This window comes from Camelus bactrianus, chromosome 8, assembly GCF_048773025.1.
Source record: "Camelus bactrianus isolate YW-2024 breed Bactrian camel chromosome 8, ASM4877302v1, whole genome shotgun sequence".
NCBI classification, from domain to species: domain Eukaryota; kingdom Metazoa; phylum Chordata; class Mammalia; order Artiodactyla; family Camelidae; genus Camelus; species Camelus bactrianus.
The window spans coordinates 13,055,715-13,077,052 of NC_133546.1; the positions used below are offsets into that span (position 1 = coordinate 13,055,715).

The 21,338-nt window shown below is 40.9% G+C and overlaps 1 protein-coding gene across 4 annotated transcripts in view; it reads right to left on the reverse strand.

Annotated features, from left to right (window-relative positions):
- ESR1 (estrogen receptor 1) overlaps positions 1–21,338 on the reverse strand; it is a 336,829-nt gene that overhangs the window by 26,074 nt on the left and 289,417 nt on the right. For all 4 annotated transcript variants that reach the window (XM_074368144.1, XM_074368145.1, XM_074368146.1 and 1 more), the window contains one exon: positions 2,915–3,048. In XM_074368144.1, coding sequence (XP_074224245.1) covers positions 2,915–3,048 — 134 coding nt within the window. The remainder of the gene's footprint in view (positions 1–2,914; positions 3,049–21,338) is intronic.

A 21,338-nucleotide genomic window follows, 5' to 3' on the forward strand; every position in this document is an offset into this window, starting at 1 on the left:
GCTAGTTCTCAGAATGCCTTGAAGCTGGCACTGATTTGGCGAAGGCATCTTTGGATTAACCAGGAACGCCTCTGTCCTTTGGTAGGGAGTGGAAAAACAAACAGTGTCTGTCCTGTGGGTGATTAGAGGCTTTTGCAAGCGAAGTAATAAATTATTCGATTGCAGAAATCGTGATGAATATCTCCCACTCCCAAAGAGCTGTGAAGAGGGTTTCCTAGGGGAAAGCTGGCATTTGGCAGACCTTCTCAAGGCTTCCAGAAAGACATTCCTAGCAGGTGCTCACTTCAACCTTCCAGTGCCCCTTGTGCCTCTGCCCCAAAGTCAAGGCCGATGTAAGCACCCCCTTCTCAGACTTCGGTGACGGGGGCTCAACACGAAATCCAAAGTTCTTCTGTACGCTGAGGTCTTGCTGCCCAGGGATCAGAGAAGTATCTTCTAGCTCAGATTTCCTGAATCATTTCTGACTTGGCTTCTGTTGGAGATTCCTGGAATTGGAGTCACTCTGAAACTTGTCTCATGACGGGTGAAGGGTTGCCCCTGATCAGAGCCATGGATCAGTTGGGTGTTTGGAAAAGCCCACACCTCCAACTGTGGGAGAAAGGTGTTGACTGTGGTAGCCCTCATAGGACTGATCACTTTTTGATCCTGAAAAAAGCTCTGAGGACCACACCACTGTGTTCCAGAGTCATGTCCTTTCTGATTGTGTGTCTCAGGAACAATATGAGACGCCCGAAGCTGTGCTCAGAGGCAGACCTGCTTTTCCAAAACAGAGCTCACTTTTGGAGTGGAGAGAGTGATTTCACTTTTCTGTTACAGCTCATAAGCCAGCAGTACCGTCCTTGAGAGAAAAGACCAGCGGCCAGTATCTTAGGAAAAAGACAACTGTAAGCCATGTCAGCAGACAGTGCCCTGTATTTCCAGGACAGAGTTCCATCCCTCCCAGGGCAGGGAAGCTCACAGAAGAGCCTGAGAAAGGGGCGAAAAGAGAAGGACAGAGCAGGAGAGTTTACCCGGTGTCAGGAGGCATCAGGTGGAGATCCAAATCTGTGGTGGGAAATACTGTTTTGAGATGCTGGTGCCAGGCTTTAATAAAAGACTTTCTTGTGAGGGCTGAAAGTTTTTTCCTCTGGGATTTTTTTTAAAAAAAAAACCTAGGTCTATAAATCCAATATTTTGATGGCAAAAATTCTTGCCTTTTTTGTTATATAATATGAAAAAAACCCCACCCCGTCGTAGGAACAGACCAGTAACTCAGGAAAAAGCTATACAGATCTGAAGAGAACTTTTTTGATTACCAAGATCAGAGCCTCTACTCTGGCTGATTCTATAACTCCAGCTAATTTCACTTCCTGTCTGGGATATTATTTCCTGGTAGAAGGAGGAAAAAAGTCCCAGCACTTGATGGGCCTGCTTCCTCTGAAATTAACACGACAGCTGTCACGTGTGCCAGCCCTCCACCGAAGAAGGAGCAGGTTCGGGACCTGGCACTGTGTAGCCGAGTGGCACGGCTCCCAGAACTCTCATCCAATAAAGAGCCATTGTGGGATCTGGACCCTTCACCGTACGGGACAAATGGCTAAAATGAAAAGCACAATGAACATGAGTGGAACCAGAAACTTGAATGGAGTGGTAATCACTTCCTGAGTAGAGACCACTTTATTTCTCATGCAACTTCATTCTGTAATTCAGTCCTTGCCTAGTGTAATAGTACAGATTTCCATTTATCAGTGGATAAATGAGAATGATTACTAGGATAACTGTTAAGCAATATAGGTTACTAGCATTGGTAAGCGGAGGAGAAGTGGAAAATTGTTAGGGGAGCTGGGAAGGGACTGGCTATTCATCAGGAAGAAACAACACATCTCGAAAGACAAGAAAGTGCTGATTCTCTCCATATATGATTGACACAAACCGTAGTTCAGCTATTGGGAAATCTGGGACTGACCGTAGCTAATAGTGTCAGAAACTAAATCTAAATCAGACCTAGGGCTTCAAAACAGCTCTGATTTCTAGGTGAGAATGAGGTCTCAGGCATGAGACAGGCCTGGGGGTGGGGGGTTAAGTTCCAGGTTAAGGGGATTGACTGTGCAGGTGATACCCAGTTGCTAAGCTTCAGGTGCCACCAGACTGGAGATCTAGTGCTTAGATGCAAACACTGAGGCTGGGACAAGTCAGGTGCTAATTCAGGCTGAGCCATAGTTTCCATCTGGGTGACCTGGAGTGACTCATTATACAACAGCCAAGCTCACTATAAAAAAAAAAAAAAAAAGAAAGAAAGCCCAGATGCCACACTCAGCTAAGTTTTCTCAAATGAATAAATAGGAGGGAACCATTGAATTAGAAACTATGTATCAAACAAAAACTGCTCTTTTAGCTGGACCAAAGTACCGAATTCCACGTTTCTCATTTTTAGAACTAGGTGTTTCCATCTCTGAGTCAATTATAATTTTCGGCTAATCAGTTTTGACCAGAAACACGGTCTGTCTCAAATGAGCTTCTTTCCTTATGATCTAGAGCTTGGAATTGATCACAGTTTCTTAACAGGGTCACTAATTCTGCCTACTTTCTGACAAATATAACTAACAGATGTCCACATCCCTGCACCAATTTAATAAAAAAAATCCCTAATATCTGTGAAAGGGTGCAAATATTTCAACAAAACGCCATTTGACTCAATATTCAATTTTTGTTTTTCATTCATCATAATTGACTGGCATGGTCCCACCTCCATAAGTAATCTATGAAGATGATAGTTACTCTATTTTATTATTTTATTTTATTTTAAAGCGGTGTTAGTTGTTTTTTTCCATTTGTGATTATGCCTTTGTAGTAGGTAGCTTGTATCTGGTTGAAAACACGAATAAATATTTCTTCCAGTAACCCGGTATTAAATTTTCCCATGTTATCAACTCACCAGAATTAAGCAAAATGATGGATTTGAGGCACACAAACTCCTCTCCCTGGAGATTCATCATGCGGAACCGAGACGATGTGGCCAGCAACATGTCAAAGATCTCCACCATGCCCTCGACACATTTTCCCTGGTTCCTATGAAAACACGGGAAAAAAAGTATTAAAGAACAGAAAAGCTTCTGAACACGCGATAAGGTTCACATTCTCAAAAATCTACTGTCTCCAAATCTGCATTCCACCCCGACCCCCAAAAAAACCAAAACCCCACAGCCATTCTCTTCAAGGAGTATGAACATTCATTTGAATTCTGGAAGGTAAGATGAAAAAAAAATTTCCATCAATGAAACATTTTCAAATTCTTAGAAGAGATGTATTATTCAGTCCCCAAAATCTGCCACATTAAGTATGAAGTTCATCAACCTATAAAAATGATTCAGATTCAGGTAAATAATTTTTCTAATAAATATTTATGGATCTGCTACTATATTCCAGACATTGTGGTAGTAATGAGAATTAAAATAGGGCCTCTGTTTGCAACGTGCTCATGGTCTTGAAATAGTATAATCAGTTTTAATAGACTTTTTAATTATTTAAAGTGCTTTTGAAATACAGAAGAAAACTATGAAAACTATGAGCTGTAGTTGTACTGGAACCATTGATGCTGCCTAGGATGACAGGTAAAGATTCACTAAGTAGGTAGAAGGCATTTGAGCTGACACTTTAAGGAAATGCAGGATTTCACTGAGCCGAGGGTTGAAAGCATCACTGGAAGAGGTCCTCAACATGAAACGCTGGGGTAACATGGAAGTACTTGCAGCAGTGTGTTAGAGAGAGAAGGAGACAGAGTAACCTGAGGAAGAAGGAAAAGGTCAGGTGATGAAGGATGTCCTACCTCGTTATAAGAAGCTTAGGCCTTTACCTTGTACAACAGAGCCTTGGCATCAAGGATTTAACATTATTAGTTGCAACAATTAAATAAGCAAACTCAAAGGTTCAAATATTTTAAATATTTTAAAAAGCAAAGTATTAGTATGTTTTCCATAGGGTTGGTGCAGAAATTAAATGCAGAGATAACATATGTGAAAGGAATTCGTTTATCTTGTTATTCATGAGGTGAATTTGGGGCATGATGGCTTTGAGGGACACAGGAAGAAGCTAAAATATTTCATGCACATGCAAGCATATATGTGTGAAATATATAAAAATATAAAACATGAACACTAAACACATTGTCCAGCACCCTGTTTTGTTTGGTTTTTAATTGTTGTATTTTGGAGTTCTTCATCAACTATTCTTAACAGCTGCATAGGTTGTCACTGAACAAAATGCTGTAATTTCTTTTTTTTTTTAACATTTTTTTATTGATTTATAATCATTTTACAATGTTGTGTCAAATTCCAGTGTAGAGCACAATTTTTCAGTTATACATGAACATATTCATTGTCACTTTTTTCTCTGTGAGCTACCATAAGATCTTATATATATTTCCCTGTGCTATACAGTATAATCTTGTTTATCTATTCTACAATTTTGAAATTCCATCTGTCCCTTCCCACCCTCCGCCCCCTTGCCAACCACAAGTTTGTATTCTATGTCTATGAGTCTATTTCTGTTTTGTATTTATGCTTTGTTTGTTTGTTTGTTTGTTTTTAGATTCCACATATGAGCGATCTCATATGGTATTTTTCTTTCTCTTTCTGGCTTACTTCACTTAGAATGACATTCTCCAGGAACATCCATGTTGCTGCAAATGGCGTTATGTTGCCAGTTTTTATGGCTGAGTAGTATTCCATTGTATAAATATACCACTTATTCTTTATCCAGTCATCTGTTGATGGACATTTAGGCTGTTTCCACGTCTTGGCTACTGTAAATAGTGCTGCTATGAACATTGGGGTGCAGGTGTCATTTTGAAGTAGGGTTCCTTCTGGAGATATATGCCCAGGAGCAGGATTCCTGGGTCTTATAGTAAGTCTATTCCTAGTCTTTTCAGGAATCTCCATACTGTTTTCCACAGTGGCTGCACCAAACTGCATTCCCACCAGCAGTGTAGGAGGGTTCCCTTGTCTCCACAGCCTCTCCAGCACAAAATGCTATAATTTCTTTAACCACTTCTTTGTTGGTTGACATTTAGTTTGATTTCAAGTATTTCGCTGTTACAAACATTTCATGCAATGACTGTACTTACACGTCTTTGGACACATGTGTAGATAGATAGCTATAGAACAAATTCCTGGAAGCTGAATTGCTAAATGGCAGGACTTCTCTATTTTCAATTTGGACAAAAAGTTCAAATATTGCTTCTAAAGAGTTTGTACCATTAGACTGTTGGTAGGAGACTATATTGGCAGAAACCCTCTGAACTGCCTGCTTTCATCCTTTGCCCATATTTTTGGTTGGGTTGTTGATCATTTTCACATTGATTCTTAAGGGCTCTTTATGTATTACAGATAATTAGCCTTTTGTTCTCTGTGCTTTTAATTCTTTTCTCATTGTCTGTCATATTTTTATTTTGATTTTGTTCCTAGTATTTTCTTCTGCAAGACAATTATTATATAATCAAATGTAACAAACTCTCATTTATGGCTTTAAAACAGTATGTCTTGCTTGAAAAGGTCATTCTTTCAGTAACATATAAAAAACTATCTTATGTTTCTTTCTATAACAGTTCCATGTTTATATGTTTAAATCTTTGATCTTATGGGATTTACTCATTTTAAAACAACTTCATTGAAATATAATAACATCGAATCATTCACCCATTTAAAGTGTAACATTTGATGGATTTTAGTATATTTACAGAGTTGTGCAATCATCATTTGAGATTTACTTTGGTGTAAGATGTGAGGCAGGGATTCAGCTTAGTATTTTCTCCGGTAGCTAGTTAGTTTTCTTAACACTATGTATAGAATAAGCCATGTTTTTTTCACACTGACTTAAAATACACTTTTGAGAAATTCATTGACTTCCTCCAACTGCTTTCTAAGGTTAGTATTATTCTTCCCATTTTCCTAATGAGGGAATTAGGACTCAAATCTGTTAAGTCAAACCACACCGCCTACCAACTAGAAGAAAGGATTCCAACAATAAGATTTTCTTTGTCTTCCTTTCTTGCTCTACTATAATTCATTCAAAAAGATTTACTGAGGGCCCATTATATACCAGGCTTTGTGGTAATACTGGGGTACAGAGAAGAAAGCCACGGGCCTTGTTGATAAAGCAATCCAGAACAGAGGCAAGACAGACAAGAAGAAGGACAGGTACAGTGCATCAGGCTACACCCCTGAGAAGAGGTACAGAAAGTCTCTTACATCTGATACCAGTCTCCCCAGATTTAACCCCCATGTGGCAACATGGATGGACCTGGAGATTGTCATTCTAAGTGAGGTAAGCCAGAAAGAGAAAGAAAAATGTCATATGATATTGCTTATATGGGGAATCTAATAAAAAAAAAAAGGACACAAATGAACTACTTAATATTTATAACTTAGATGACTGATTCTTGAATATGTGTAAGCACATGTGACTGTGCTTTGTGACTGAATTCTGCATTTTGTTGATTCTTGCTTTCTGGTTGGCTTTATTCCTTTGATAACTATGTAAGTTTAAAAAGCTAAAGCTCTAAACTGTTCTTAGAAACAATGATCAGTACATATATGTAAATTTTTAAAATATGTGCAGTGTATTGTAAATATGTATTGTATATGTGCAGTCAAATTATATTAATTTTACCTAATAAAAATGAAAAATGAAAAAAAAGAAGGAAAATGAAACCAAATGGAAAAATGGGATCCTCACATAGAATGAAAAGTACCAGAAATGGCGACAACATGGGTAAATGGATAAGATTTTTAAATTATTGTTTAAGTCTCTTTAAAAGATAACTGACTGTAATAGGTATAGTTTCAGTTTTACAAGATGAAAAGAGTCGGAGACGGATGGACTGAGGGGTGCACAGCACCATGAATGTATTTAATAACACCGAACTGTCCACTGAAGATGCTTGGATGGTTGATTTATGTTGTGTGTATTTTACCACAGTAAAAAAATTTTAAGATTAAAAAAAATTTAACATATCAATGTTGAAGCAACTGACACAGTATTCTCAGATAAAGAGAAATTAGTTTTTATGTAAAGTGCTTAGAATGGTGTGTGGTACACCATAGGGGCCAAATTTAAGTATCAGCTATAGATATATTGATAAACAGATATACCCATAGATGTCACGGTAGGGGTTGGCCTCTTTCCCTGAAGTATCCGGAAAACAGTTGCCACGCTGCATTTTGTTTTGTGGAAATCTAGGTGCACGAAAGCTGTCCTTAAGCAGAGGGGAGTCTTTAAAAGCTATATTGAGGGGAAGGGTATAGCTCAGGTGGTAGAGTGCATGCTTAGTATACACAGGGTCCTGGGTTCAATCCCCAGTACCGCCTCTAAAAACTCAGCCTAATTACCTCCCCCGCGAAAAAATTTCAAAAAATAAATTACAAGCTATATTGCTTAACAGGGGGTTGAGATGGTGCTCACACCGAAGGGTCAGTTGGCCTTAAGCACAAGTAAGCCCTATACTCGAAGTGGCCTTAAACTAGAAATGAGCTTTTCCTGTCCTGTAGTTGAATTTTTTTTAAGTGGCCCAATTTCTTTCTAGTGAAAAAAATAAACAAGGAGAGGGGAAAATGTTTGGAGGATGAAGCTTTAAAAATAACAACTCATAGCCAAAATAGAGAAATGTTCCTTTCTCAGTATAAAGTCTCTTGTTTACTTAACAGACTGCACGCCGGCGGGGGGGAGATCTCAGTGTGGGAGGGAGCCTGCATTCACCTGCTGTGAGCAAAAGTTCAGTTCAGAAACTGAGAAAGTGGAGTCTTAACGATTCTCTTTTCTTCTCATCCCCTTTCAGCGGTCTTTCACATTTTCCCACGAGGCGCCTGTTCTTAACTCTTCCGGTAAGAGTATATTCCCAGCCTCTTCTCACTGGATCTCCTGCTTTTTCTAAGCAGCAATTACTGCCTGTCCACCGCACCACGGTGGCACTTCAGCCCACATGAGGGGCCGTGGACAAAGCCCGCAGCCGTGGCGCACACCCACGACTCTCAATTCAGTTCTCACTCTGCACGTGTGGTTGTATGTTCTCCCTTAGAGGGTGTGGAGGGAGCAGACGTGAAGTGTACATCATTCAGACATTATCAGAGGAGGACCCTGGGGCTTACCTTCCCAGCAAACAGAAGTGCTTCATGTTTGCTGGTGTGAGTTTCAACTTGGAGGGCTCCTGGGAGAACAGTCAATACGGAAAAGCTGCAATTTTCTAAGCAGTGCTATGAGAGTCTGGAAGAACTTTACGCTGACATCTCCCTAAGAATGAACTCACGGTCCTTTCAATGGGAAAAATTCTCTTGATCGAAACACTTCAGCCAGCCATTATTTGTGTAATAACTAAAAAGTTTGTCCTTTGAGAGGCCTGATGATATTTTCAGTAAGTCACTAGGATGTTGCCTGCACGGAAGTGACTGGCTGATCATGTGGTACCTGAGGGTGTCTCACTAGCATTACTGCAGGGTGCACAGGCTTGCTGCGTGAGCTAACAGACAGATCATTTGTCATCCTGAGATCAGGGACAAACTGATGTGGACTTCGAAGGTTAATAGATGTTTGTCACCTGTGTGACACAAAGGAACCCTTTACTGTCCACTGAGGTCATTACACATTGGGGTCAGGGCGTCATTTTCAAAGCCTTGCTGGAATATTCTATACTGACTTCAAGGAGCCAATCAGACCATCGCATTTAACTCAGTTTCAGAGGGAACAGATGAATCAACGGCATCAGAAACAGGGTGATTACTAAGAATCTGGAGGTAAACTTTCTACAGTAAAACAAGATGAGTCTAAATCCATGAGGAGCTCCTGAGGCTGTGAGGCACAAGAGGGATGGAAGAACAAGATTTATCTTATTTTTTTTTATTGAAGTACCGTCAGTTACAATGTGTCAATTTCTTGTATACAGCACCATGTCCTAGTCATGCACATACATACACATATTCATTTTCATATTTTTTTCATTAAAGGAAGATTTATTTTTACAAACACAGCTTCAGGCATAGATCAGGATAGTTTACAAGGCAGACCAGCCCCTGACCTGCACTGTGACACACGACAGCCTGCAGCGATGAGCTCTACGAATTGCAGCAGTCTGGTGTTCAGAGTACCTCAGAATCGTCTTGAGGGGAAACCTCATTCTGCTCCTCACCCTCTTCCAATGCAGTCCATTTGCACTTAAAAGTAATGGGGGAAGGAATGGGATTTGAAAGAGCATTTGCTCATAGAAGTTTCTCCTCTACAGAAATAAGTGCCAGTTTTTTAGAAACCCGTAGGTACCTAGTCCTCCACACGGGAAATAAAGAGCTCATGAGGATGTGCAGACCCAAGCGCAACCTGTGCATCTTCAAAACTAATCTTACAAAATGTAAAGCTATCCACAGGCTCTCTTTGTAGAAATGGACATTGATAGATGGGAAGGGAAAACCCAGGAGATCAACGTAAGACATTCAATTTAGCCGTCCTGCAAGAACTTACAATATGGTTAGAAAAAGGTGATAAATTCAGATGCCATTTGAAGTCAATAGTGTCAGGTTTAGTTGAATTTAAAGAGCTTCTGTATCTTTGATGCTACAAAACCTCTCAGCACATACTCTGATATGCTGTGATTCCGTAAGTGTTTGTATGATCGAGAGGTTTGCATTCACAACTCTCTGATGTGTGGAGCAAAATGCCAAAGATGGGAAACTGTCAGAGATATATTTTGAAAGATGCAAAATTTGAATGACTGTATCTCAAAGTTGATTACTTGAGATGAAACTGGTTAAGACTCTGGAGTCCAAATGCTTGGGATTAAATCTAGATACTACTATTTGCCAATGATGTGACCTTGAACCAATCACTAAAACCCTGTGTGCCTGAGTGAACATACACAGTTACCCAGAGGGGACTGTTAAGTTGAAGAAGAAGTAAGTCATTGACATACGGTTGTTTGAGATAACAGTTAGCCTATGTGTATCAATAAAGAAATGGGTACTGGATGTGGGGTACTGACATAAAAAAAATTTACCTCCTTAATGCCAAGTAACAGAAACAGATACAGCAAGCTAGAGAGCCCTGTTACAACGCTGCAGACTATCTGGTAAAACCATGGTCTGGAATAACTTGGAAAGCAGACCACTCACCTGAGGAAGGGGACAGAACCAATTAGAGGGATGTGTGTGGCAGACACTAAGGCTGCCTGTACCAGGAAGAGGTCAACTGAGGCGAGAGCTGAATGGTTCTCAGGCAGAAACTGAAAGGAATAGGGGAAATCCCAAAGATAAATAATCTGACAAGCTTGGAAAAGCCAAATGCCTTTGGCAATGAAACATTAAGAGATGAAGTCAAAGAGCGTTCTAAGTTTTGATAGGCCCTTTAAGCCTTCCCAATTTACAAGGTAGCTTGGTGTTCAGAGCACCTCAGGTGGTAAAGGATGACATCAAGGGGGCGTTACCTCCTCTTCCAAGCCCTTGTTTCAAATAGCCTCGAGGTAGTCACCAATAAATCTTGAGGGAGAGGCCGAAGTACAAAGACGCCAGTAAGAACAGCAGACTTGAGAACTGTGTCGAGGAAAGACTCTGGGTGTGGCTACAAGCAGACGGAACTGACAAAAGCAAATAGAACAGAAGCCTACTCATTTTTCCTTTTTTTTCTTTTTTTTTGAGACAGGGGTACTGCCAAAGACATCATAAGCCTGAACTGAAAAACAAAAGCCTTTGATTGTTCAGGCCTCCAACCCTAATATGTCAGCTGTTCAACACAATGGAAGTCTGTCTCTTACTCAGGTCACTGTCCAACGCAGGCATCTTCCCTGGTAAGAGAATTTCTCATTCAGGGATCCAGGATCCTTCCAGCCTCCAGCCCTGCCCTGCATAAGTCCCTGAAGTCCTCTTCACTCAGACAGTAGATGGAGAAGAGGCCTGTGAGCATCGTTTAGCTCACCAAAAGGACAAGCTTCTCCACGCTCACTTCAGACGTCGCCAACAAGAAAAACGGAAAGAAAGAACCTTCCAGAAGGTGAAGGATGGGAAGTTCTTTTTTCTAGAGAGTAAATTTAGGAACTAACTAAAGACCTTTCAGGGCCCTCAGAATAGAAGCTTCTTGGAGTCGGTATTGCTAAGAGAGCTCTGTAAAATGCAGCGGGAGGCCACTGAAGAAGTGTGACTTATGCATGCCTCAGCCCAGATGGGATCTGACCTTTAGACCACGTATTGTCCTACGGAAGCTACCTACAACATCTGCCATTTATCAGACCCTTGCCCTAAAACAACTTGTGCCAGTCTGTCCCTTCAGAACAAATACGTATTTTCTTGTGTCAGAGAACAGCATCTTGGCTTTTGCCTTCATAAACCCCCGTCTCCTTCTCTTCCCCAGGACACTCTCTCGGTTTTACCCAAAGCTGTGTCTTCTGAATTGTGGTTCTTAAGATCTGAAATGAAACTCTTTGTTTTTTGCAGCTTCGATACTGATTACTGTTCAATGAGTGATACTGGCTATTCCCACTTCCTTGTTTCTCAATTAGAGTTTTTGTGGCCGTTACTTTGCCCTTATTCCACTACAGGGATAGTGAGTGTAATTGTGGGCTGAAGTTGCCAGACCAGGAGGAGCCACATCCATGCTTGGTGGAGAGGACGGCACCCCACTGAGAAGTCTCGGAGTGGGACGGACCTGGTGGGGCTGGCACAGTGGCTGGAGGCAGCTCTGGATGATTTCTCTCAGGGAGGGACCGTGTGCATTCTATGTATGGAAGGATAGATATTTCATAACCAGAAGTGAAGACTGTGACAGAGGCTGCCGTATTGATCAGAACATGCTTCCTTTTCCTCCTGGGTATCCTCCTAGATACACAGGCATTTCCCACCCTCTCCTGCAGTTCAGAGTGGACATGTGACTGGGTTCTGGCTAAAGAAAAGTGAGTTTCCATCACTTCTGTGATGAAGCAGATAAGAAACAGATACACCTTTCCCTGTCCCTTTCACCATCTACTGCTTGAATGGAAAGCACTCAGGACCTAGGATAGGGCAGAACCAGAGGCTGGAAGGATCCTGGGTCCCTGGAAGGAAAGGTCACCTGCCACGGAAGATGCCTACATTGGGCAGTGACCTGAGTAAGAAATAAACTTTCACTGTGTTGAACAGCTGACGTTTTAGGGAGAGCTGTGACAACCATTAGCGTGTACCCCAAGACACAGAATAGATGCGTGGATCTGATTTCTCCCAGTCCCACGTCACTCTGGACACACTGACACACAAATACACCCTAGGATGCAAAGATACGCTTACCTTCTGGAGACACGGCTACCCACCAATCAGAGAGATAGTTTTAAAAAATGTGTCTCTATGGCACATTGCTTTATAGATTCTACTCAGTTCCAACTGGTATATTAGGAAAGATGTCGATGAATATGTAGCATTTGATGTAGGTATTCAAGGGTAGACGGAGTAGGAGGAAGGGCATTCCAGGCACATTAAATGATATTGGTCAAAGTCAAGAGGTGGGAGAAGATAAGGCAGATTTAGGTAGTGGTGAGCAATCCAACTGCCAGAGTTTGGTAATTGTAAGGAGAGAAACTTGGAAAGAAAGCTTAGTCAGTGTGTGAAGAGTGGTTAATAAAAAGCTTAAGCGATGATTCAGGAAATAATATGTAAGAAAAGGTTATTAAAAGCTTATCAGTGGGTGACAATTTCAAGTAAATGCTTTGTTATGATTAATTTAGCATCAGTGTCCACAGGAATGTAAGGGAGAGAGGTGAGGGGTCTGGGAAGAGGCTCCAGGCATGAGGAAGGAAGAGAAGGCATGAGACAGTGACCCTGACTGTAAGGATAGATATAAGGCATATTTTGGAAACCTTTCGTGAAGGAACAATCAACAGACTTTGGTGAATGATCCACAGTGTTGGGCAAAGAAAGGAAGGATTTAAAGATACTTCTGAATTGTATGTCAGGGCAACTGAAAAGGTGATGAAAGAAATAGGGAAATTCAGCAGAAATAAAGAAATTCAGAGGGGTTGTCTTATGCCAGTAGAAGAAAAAAAAGGTCCCTTAAAATTATGAAATTTAGAATTTCATAGAACCATCTAAATAGAGATGACAAGCAGAAAACTGAAAATGTAGGTCTGGAACTTGAGGGAGAGGCCAGAATTCCAAACATGAGTTTGAACTAGTTTTTCCCACTGACTATAGTGAGTATCTTTTCAAATTGGAAAGTCAAAACACACCTCACCTTCTAAATAAGTGCCCCATATTTCACTGTATTTGTATTTATGTGAGTGTTCCCCTATTGATGGGCATTTATATTATTTTCCCTTTTGGGCTACAACAAACAGTATACAATTTTCATTCTCACACATATACTTTCTACACTTGCAAAAACATGCAAAAAAATCTTACACATAATAATAGCAGATCAAAGACTATAAACATTTGAATTTTAATAAATATTGCTAAATGTTGTCCAAAAGATAGTAACAATTTGTACTCCCCGAACAGAGCATGAAAATGTCTGGAAATAAAGATTTTGGAGATATCTGAAGGGGGATGGGTAAAACAGTGAGGAAAGGCAGTGAGCTCATCATGAAAGCAGAGAGAGAGAAAAGGGGAGACTGAAAGAGAGGGCAGAGGAGAGAGAGACAGAGAGGGAAGAAGGAGGCAGAGGGAGGCAGCTGGGGAGAAACGGCATCTCTGGCATCTCTGGGAGCCAGAGTGGACCCAGTCAACAAGAGGAGTGGTCAGAGAAGTGGCAGACTAGGAGGGACCAGGACTCTGAAGGCTAGATGGTCAAAAGGATAAAGGCAAGGAAAGGGACGGACCAAAAGGAGGGACTGACAGAGGGAGGTAAGGGGAGAAAAATGGAATACAGACAAAAACAGACCCAATATCGTCATAGGAGAAGGAATGCCTTCTTCTAACTCAAGAACAAGAAAAGAAATAGTGTTGAAACAGAAATTTTGAGAAGTTAGTGTTAGAAATAGTGTCACCTCAAATTGCTTAGTAAGTGGGAAGGACTATTATTAGCAGAAAGTATGGGAAGGTAGATTGAGGAGGGAGACTTCAGGACATAGGAGGAAACGGTAAAAGTTGTTGGGGCCCTGGGATTGGAAAAGGCTCAAGAATGCCCTTGGATCTCTGGCCCTTGCCCAGTCTTCTCAAGCCCATTTCTTACTGACTACCTTGTAATTTATGCTGCAAAATGCAGATTGTCCATCGCACTTACTCGTGATTGATGTCTGTTAAGATAATCACCTCCATCGCACCCTATCCTGCTCTTGAATAGCTCTTTCTCATCTTTCAAGGTGTAGATAGGTATCTCCTCCTCCAGGAAGCGTTCCTTGACAGCCCACCATTCTTTATCCCCTCTGCATCTGTGCTCTGAGACCATCCTTTACACCAGTAATCAGCAATTTTTTTTTCTATATAAGACCAGGGGCAAATTTTCTAGGCTTTATGGACCATACAGTCTCTGTTGCATCTACTCAATTCTGACATTTTATGGTTTAAGCAACTTTAGACAATATGGAACCAATGAGCATGACTGTGTTTCAATAAAAATTTATTTACAAAAATAGTAGCAAACTTTATTTGGCCTGTGGGTCATGCTTTGCTCACTCCTGCTGTGTACATTGTTCTATAGTCAACAAACTTACTGAGCACAAACTATGTGCCCACATTTGGTGATAAGAAAGTAATGGTGAGTAGACAGGGATATGCCTGCCTCCAAAGGAACTTATAGTCTCTCTGGGACTCAGATAAGGAAAAGAAAAGAAGGGAAGAGAAAGAGAAGAGAAGAAAAGAAAGGAAAGAGAAGAAAAGGAGAGAAAAGGAAAGTGGAAAAGGAAAGGAAAGAAGAGAAAAAGGAATAATTAAATAAAGTTGTAATTAGTGGCAGAAGGGAAAAAAACTAGGTGCTAGGGTAATGAAAAACAGGGATTCATATGTAGGGGAGAAGTTTGAGATGCCTGCAGGATACCCAAATAGATCTTAGTGATCTGGAATGCAGAAAAAACTTTACGTCTGGAGATTCAGCTTTGTGAGCTTCCGAGAAAATGTGTGAGTGCAGAGGGAGAGAAACAGACAGCATCTTGGGGGAATCCAGCCTAAGAGGAAGATGAGGCCGACAAGAGGAGTGGTGGGGGTGATGAAAAAGAACCAGAAAGGAGGGTGATGGAAGACAGAATGACTCTAAATGACAGGCTAGAGGAGTCAAGAAGATAAGCCCAAGTCTGGGGGCCAGATCAAGATGGTACCCGGCTTTTTCTGTAGAAAAAGTGGTGAGCCGCCCAGGGATGGAAGCAATAAAAGGAGACAGGTGGAGGTGGCCCGAGGAGAAAGACTGACTCTTTAGGCACAGAGAAAAGTTGAGGGATTTTAGAGGGTAGTTTTGCAGTGACTGACTATGGGGCTTAGGATGGACCGGGAGGAACATGAAATCAGAAAACTGTAAGCAGAGCATAGGAAGCATTAATATGTGTAATCGAAAAAAATGAGACAAACGAATGTATTTTCAAAACAGAAACAGACACACAGACTCAGAAAACAAACTTGTGGTTACCAGGGGGAAAGGGCAGGGGTGGAGAGACAAGTTGGGAGTTCAGGATTTGCAGATACTAACTACTGTTAAAATAGATAAACAGCAAGGTCCCACTGTAGAGCACAGGGAACTATATTCATACCTTGTAATAGCCTATAATGAAAAAGAAAAGGAAAAGGAATATATATATATATAACTGAATCACTACGCTGTACACTAGAAATTAACACATTGTAAACCGACTATACTTTAATTTAAAAAAATTTTTTAAAAACAAAGAATAGGAAGTATTAAGTGTCAGAGATGAAGAGGAGGTCCAGTGAGAAGAAGGGCTGGGGGAAGCAGGGGCTTCAGAGACTATCAGCCTGGAGGGGGAGCTTCCAATTTAAGATACTGCTGGTGATGCCGTTCTCAGGGATGGCATCCACGGAAGTAGGGAAGAAGCCAGATTACTGAAACGTAGAACCTTAAGAACACTGAGACCAAGGTTCCGGTCACTATAACAAAACACAATATGAAAAGACTGATTTAGAATTGACAAAAGGTCTGTTTTGAAAAATTACCAGGGCTCATTTGTTCCTGATTCTTCAAATACCTCCCATGTGTGGTGAAGTCTTTTCCTCTGAAGACGATTCTGAACAAACGCAATAATCTGAAGTCTGCAGGAATGGGTTCAATGAACTCACGAGCAGGGGCGCACACCTCTCTCAGGCCCGACCTCCCCTCTGTGCACCTGTCGACATGGAAACCTCGTGGCACTGGGCCGAAGTCTGCGCTTCAGTGTGAGGGTACTCTAACTTTTGCAGGCTGTATGTCAAGGCAAATGAACTAAAAACTCATAATAATAACTGGCAAAAATGTCATTCCTCTTGGGAAGCATAGTGTTTAGGCAGAGAAAGAAAAATGGAATCAAACAAAAACCAATAGAGGAAATTTTAAGAATATGGCCAAAAGATCATCTTCTTAGAGTTATTCTGAGAAAAAGGAGATAAAAAACCATGTTGTATGGTTCATTTAGAAGGACTGGATTTCAAGTGGCGATGACTTGTGGTCCATTACCTTGAGAAGAGTTGCTATGAGACTGAAAGCCAGTGCTATTTTCTTTGGGAGTTGGGGAAATAACTGCATGGAGCAATTTAGTAGCATTTTAGAAATGTACAGGTCTCAGAAGGCACATTCCAAGTCAAGCAGACCTTGCTGAGGAAGTTGGGAAGTGCGACTGCAGGAGGAAAATTTTCAGCTCTCCGCTTTTCTCAGCTTAAATCCATACTGAGTTTTCTTGCCATTGCTGTTTTTCTTTGAAACGTAAGGGAATCTACCAAGAGAAGCCAATCAACACTGGCGCCCAGTGAATGGACTTTCAAGCACAGGAGAAAAAAAGCCAAAAGGATTCTTTCAGCACAAGGAGGTCTGTGATCATTGAAATCAATGAAAGGGGTGAGTCTTTCTCTCAGGCAATGTCTTCAGAGTACTTTCAGCTCAAGGAAAAGTCACTCTCTTTCTGGGACTTGCCTCACTGAGGCATTAACTCACCGATTACTGATGTGTTGCGATGGCCGCCACAGGGTACCTGGCTCTCCACATGTATCTAACTTATACTCACCCCCTTCCAGAATGGACCCTACTTATGCCCCCTAGTCATGCCCCGACACAAGGCCAAGAGGACTCTCATCCCTGATCCTCTCTCTTCATTGCTGTCTCTAAGGGTGGGCTTCAGCTGTGCAAGAGTCATCGTGAGCCTCCCTCCAATCCTGGCAGCAGAGTACAGGTAACTGATACACCTATTACTCACCCGGAAGGATCCAGACCCTCTTTGTTCACGCCGGTGCAAATGGCAAATGGCCATGAAAATTACAGAGGAAACATTAGAGTGGCCTACCCGAAGGATGTGTCTGTATATTAGTGTCAAACACTTAGTCATCTAATGTCCCATTATCTTTATTAAACTATCTGTCATACAGGAGGAAGACTCTTGGGAACTCTTTGCTATTTACTTTTCTCAGTATCAGTAGACCGATAGTCAAGAGTTTTTGAGCCAAGAGATATTTTCTAATAAACAGAAAAAGCTTTAACATGCACTCTTTTCATATACTTTTGGGTGCTAAAGTGTCCAGAAAGGAGGTTAGAGTTGGTTCTTACAGATGCTTCTGTCAGAATGTATAAAACCACTTCTGGGTTTGAATGGTTTGCCAAAGGGAGATGGAATTCTGCACTTCTATAGATAATGATCCACTTGAGTTTGCTTGTTCAGTGTATACAGTTTAAGGGCTAAAGTCAGTTCCTAGAAGAAAATTCTCTAATGGTTGTGTCTACTCAAATATCCAGTAGAAAAGAGAGTTGATCAATCTTTTAAGATGCCCACATAAAGTATTTAAAACATCCAGAAGAATACCTCAGCCATTCCCTTTTCATTTTCATGTGTTGGAATCACACAGACAAAGCAATTATGTAGTTTTTCCTCCATGTATATAGATGAGCAGATTCTGTTAACTGGAATGAAGGCAAATGAATAAACGGAGAGAATGTGGTTTATATGTGTTTTTTTGAGAAACCAATCATTGTTTCCTCTGTGTATGATTCCCACTTCCCTTCTGCATTAACTTGATTTGAGTTATGCACTATTTTTTGAGTCCATTATATATGCCAGGTTCGGTGGTAGACACTAGGAACTCAAAGATTAATTTCATTCATTCATTCCTTCAGTGAATTCATTCAGTGAATATTTCCTGAGTCAGAAACGACTATGCTTTAGGCACTGAGTTAAATGTTGAGGGTGTGTCAATGAGAAAAACATTGCCCTCCTGCAGTGTGGAATTTAGTAAGGTACATGGGCATTAAATATGCACACACAATAAACAATGAAATAAAATTAGTAATTGCAATGAAGGCCAAGAAGGAAGAGTATAGGGTCTTATGAGAGACAATAATAAGAGGACTGTCTTAGATCAGGGGAAAGGTGGGTGTCAGAGGAGGCCTTTTTGAGGAGGTGACACTTAATCTGAAACCTAAAGAATTAGGAGTTACTCAGGAAAAGATTTGGGAAGAGTGCATATATGTTTTGTATATATGTATATATGTTTTGGAAACAAAAAAATCACTTGATGAGTTTGAGATTCTAAAAGAAGATCAACACTTTGGAACTCTGGAACAACTCGGTGATCTCAGGCACAGTGGTCCTGGGTGAGACTGAAGAGGCAGCTCAGAAACAAAGCCCTCAGGCTGTCATCAGGAGGGCAGATCTCCATCCCCTGGCCAAGAGAGGCCACTGCAAATTTAAGAGAATTCCTGGGAGAACTTAAGAGAAGAATGGTCAAGATTTGTGTTTTCCAAGGATCAGACTCACAGCGGGTTTATCTCCTCAAGTCTCTATAGCAGGAAGAAAATAAAATTCCTATTTCTTAATCTGGCCATTCCAATTGCAAAAGTCCTCATGCACACAAAACCCAAAACAAAATGTAGCACAAAATCTTGTTTTGTGGTGCAAAAATAAAATGCAACACAATCGTTTATGGCCATGGAAATGTCTGAAGAAAAAGCAACTCATTTCTTTCCTTCTTTCTTTTACAGAAAACCTTAACCCACTCACTATCCTTTAAGACAAATGTCACATATTCAATATTGGGTGTTGCAATTCTAAGAACTAAACTAACGACCCAGGAATTCTCACAGGGATTCTAGAGTCATTCATTCAATTACATTTTATCAAGCTCTTATTAGATCCCAAGCTCTTTGCAAGTTAGTCGAGGTACTTACTTTCCTGGAGCTGCCATTTAAGTGGTAGAGGCAGATAAAGAAAAGGAAATACACAAGTAAGATAATCTCCAATTGTGACAAATGCTTTTAGAGGAAATAAAGCAGGGAGCAGCAGGCAAGTTGGTAGAGGGTCAGCTTCAGCTAGCTTGTCCTCTAGGAGGTGACATCTGAACTGAGGCCTGAGTGACAAGATATTTTGAGGTAACCCGGGCTCCATCTTTGGAAAAGAAAATTTTCAAGTGTTTTTCATTAATCATGTATTTCATTTTTCAAGGTAGTTACTTTAATGGTTGGTTTTAAAGCTAGGAGAAAGTATCCTGGCTTTGAGACCCAGTAAGGAAGACTGATACATGCAAAGCCTTGTGCCAAAGAATCCGAGAAACTTGAACTAGAAGTGGCTAGAATGCTGCCTTCCTCTTAGAATCTCCAGCCTTTTCATGCTAACGTTAGACCTAAAACCATCAAGAGAATAACGGCTTTCCCTGGAAGCCAGTTCACAAATACGGCCATGAATAGTCAACAGAAGATGGCAGGACCTCTTAGCCCACATTTGAAACAATCCTGTTTTACTGAATATATCTTTCTTTAATGTTTACAGCTCTTGCAGCATTCATTCGTTTCCTTCATTTTAAAAATCTCGTCTTCTTTTATTATGGACATTCTTTGCTTTGAGTTCACCATATAATTTCTCCTTTCTAACTTCATTTCATACATCTCAATCAAAGTTTTAGTCAAATGAAAACACGGATCTAAAACAAACATATTAATTCGAAGAAGGGCAACTGACACTGAGAGCTGTTTCCAACGTGGTAGGGGGAGCGGATATGTCTTCTTTATTGGGGTTGTTTGGTGTAGCTCTTGCATATCAGTGCTGATTTACTTGTAAATTTTTCTTTTGACTATGCTAAAGTCTGAAAAAGGCAGCCATTTTGCGTTGTGCAGCAACAGGCAGCGTTATGTAGCTGGTAAAGAGCACTGGACCAGAAGGAGTGAACATGTGTTTTTGGCGCAGCTCCATCAGGAACTGGCTGTACAACCTTAGGCAAATCACTTAACCTTTTAGGAATTCCACTTCTTCATCTGTGAACAAGGAGTCTGGACCAATCAATGGTACTCTAACCATTTTTAAAAGTGGTAACCTTATTAAATAAAATAATATATGACACTTCAATTCTAAAACAGAACATAGTGCATCTGCTTTGGAAGAACTCTAAGGATGTCCTAGAGGCCACACCTTCTTCCTTCCTTCAAGGCAACTTCTTAGTCACCTCCTTGGAAAGACCCACAGAAGGCAATTTGAAAAGCTCTGCCCTGGGTCTTAAATGCTGTTGCAGTTCTGACATAATGATTCAGTGACTTTGCAAGTGCAAATAGGACCAGTCTCCAAAGTAATACCTCGCAGAATCAACATTTTACAGACTTACTAACATTTACAGGAAGGTAGAAGTGTTCATTCATTCTCTTTAATTACTAAGCTCTACTTTTGGTGATGAAACTTCTTAAAATACTGTTACTCTGAGCACCAACAAAATCTCATAGGTTAGGTCATGATGTAAACTCCAGGAATAACCACAGAATAACAATAAAAGCTAACATCTGTTCAGTTCTCACTGTGTGCCAATAAGCGTGGTCTAAGCACTTGGCATCTACTCCTTGAATCCTGATAAAACCCCATGAGAAAGATACTATTATTTTATAAATACGAATTTGAAGCACAGAGAGGTTAAGTGACTACCCAAAGTCAGCTGGTGGCCAACCTGCAGCCACGCTGCGTAGCCCCTGAGCAGCCATGAGCCTCACTCCCATGTGCCTTTATTCAGCTGCATCCCTTCCACACTCAACCCTTTAAGAGGCCTCTCTGGGTCTCCCCTCACACCCGAATATCTGAACATAAGTGTGGAGAACCGTGCCCTGCTTAATTTCCAAGCTCCTGTCCTGAGACTTTACAAATTCCTACAACTTTCTTTTCAATAGGTTCCAAAGTTTGTTCAACTGTCAAGTACGTGGTGTCAGTCCTGGGACTAAGACTTGGCTTAGATTCACGGTTTGAAGATTCCACTGCACTTTGATCTTCT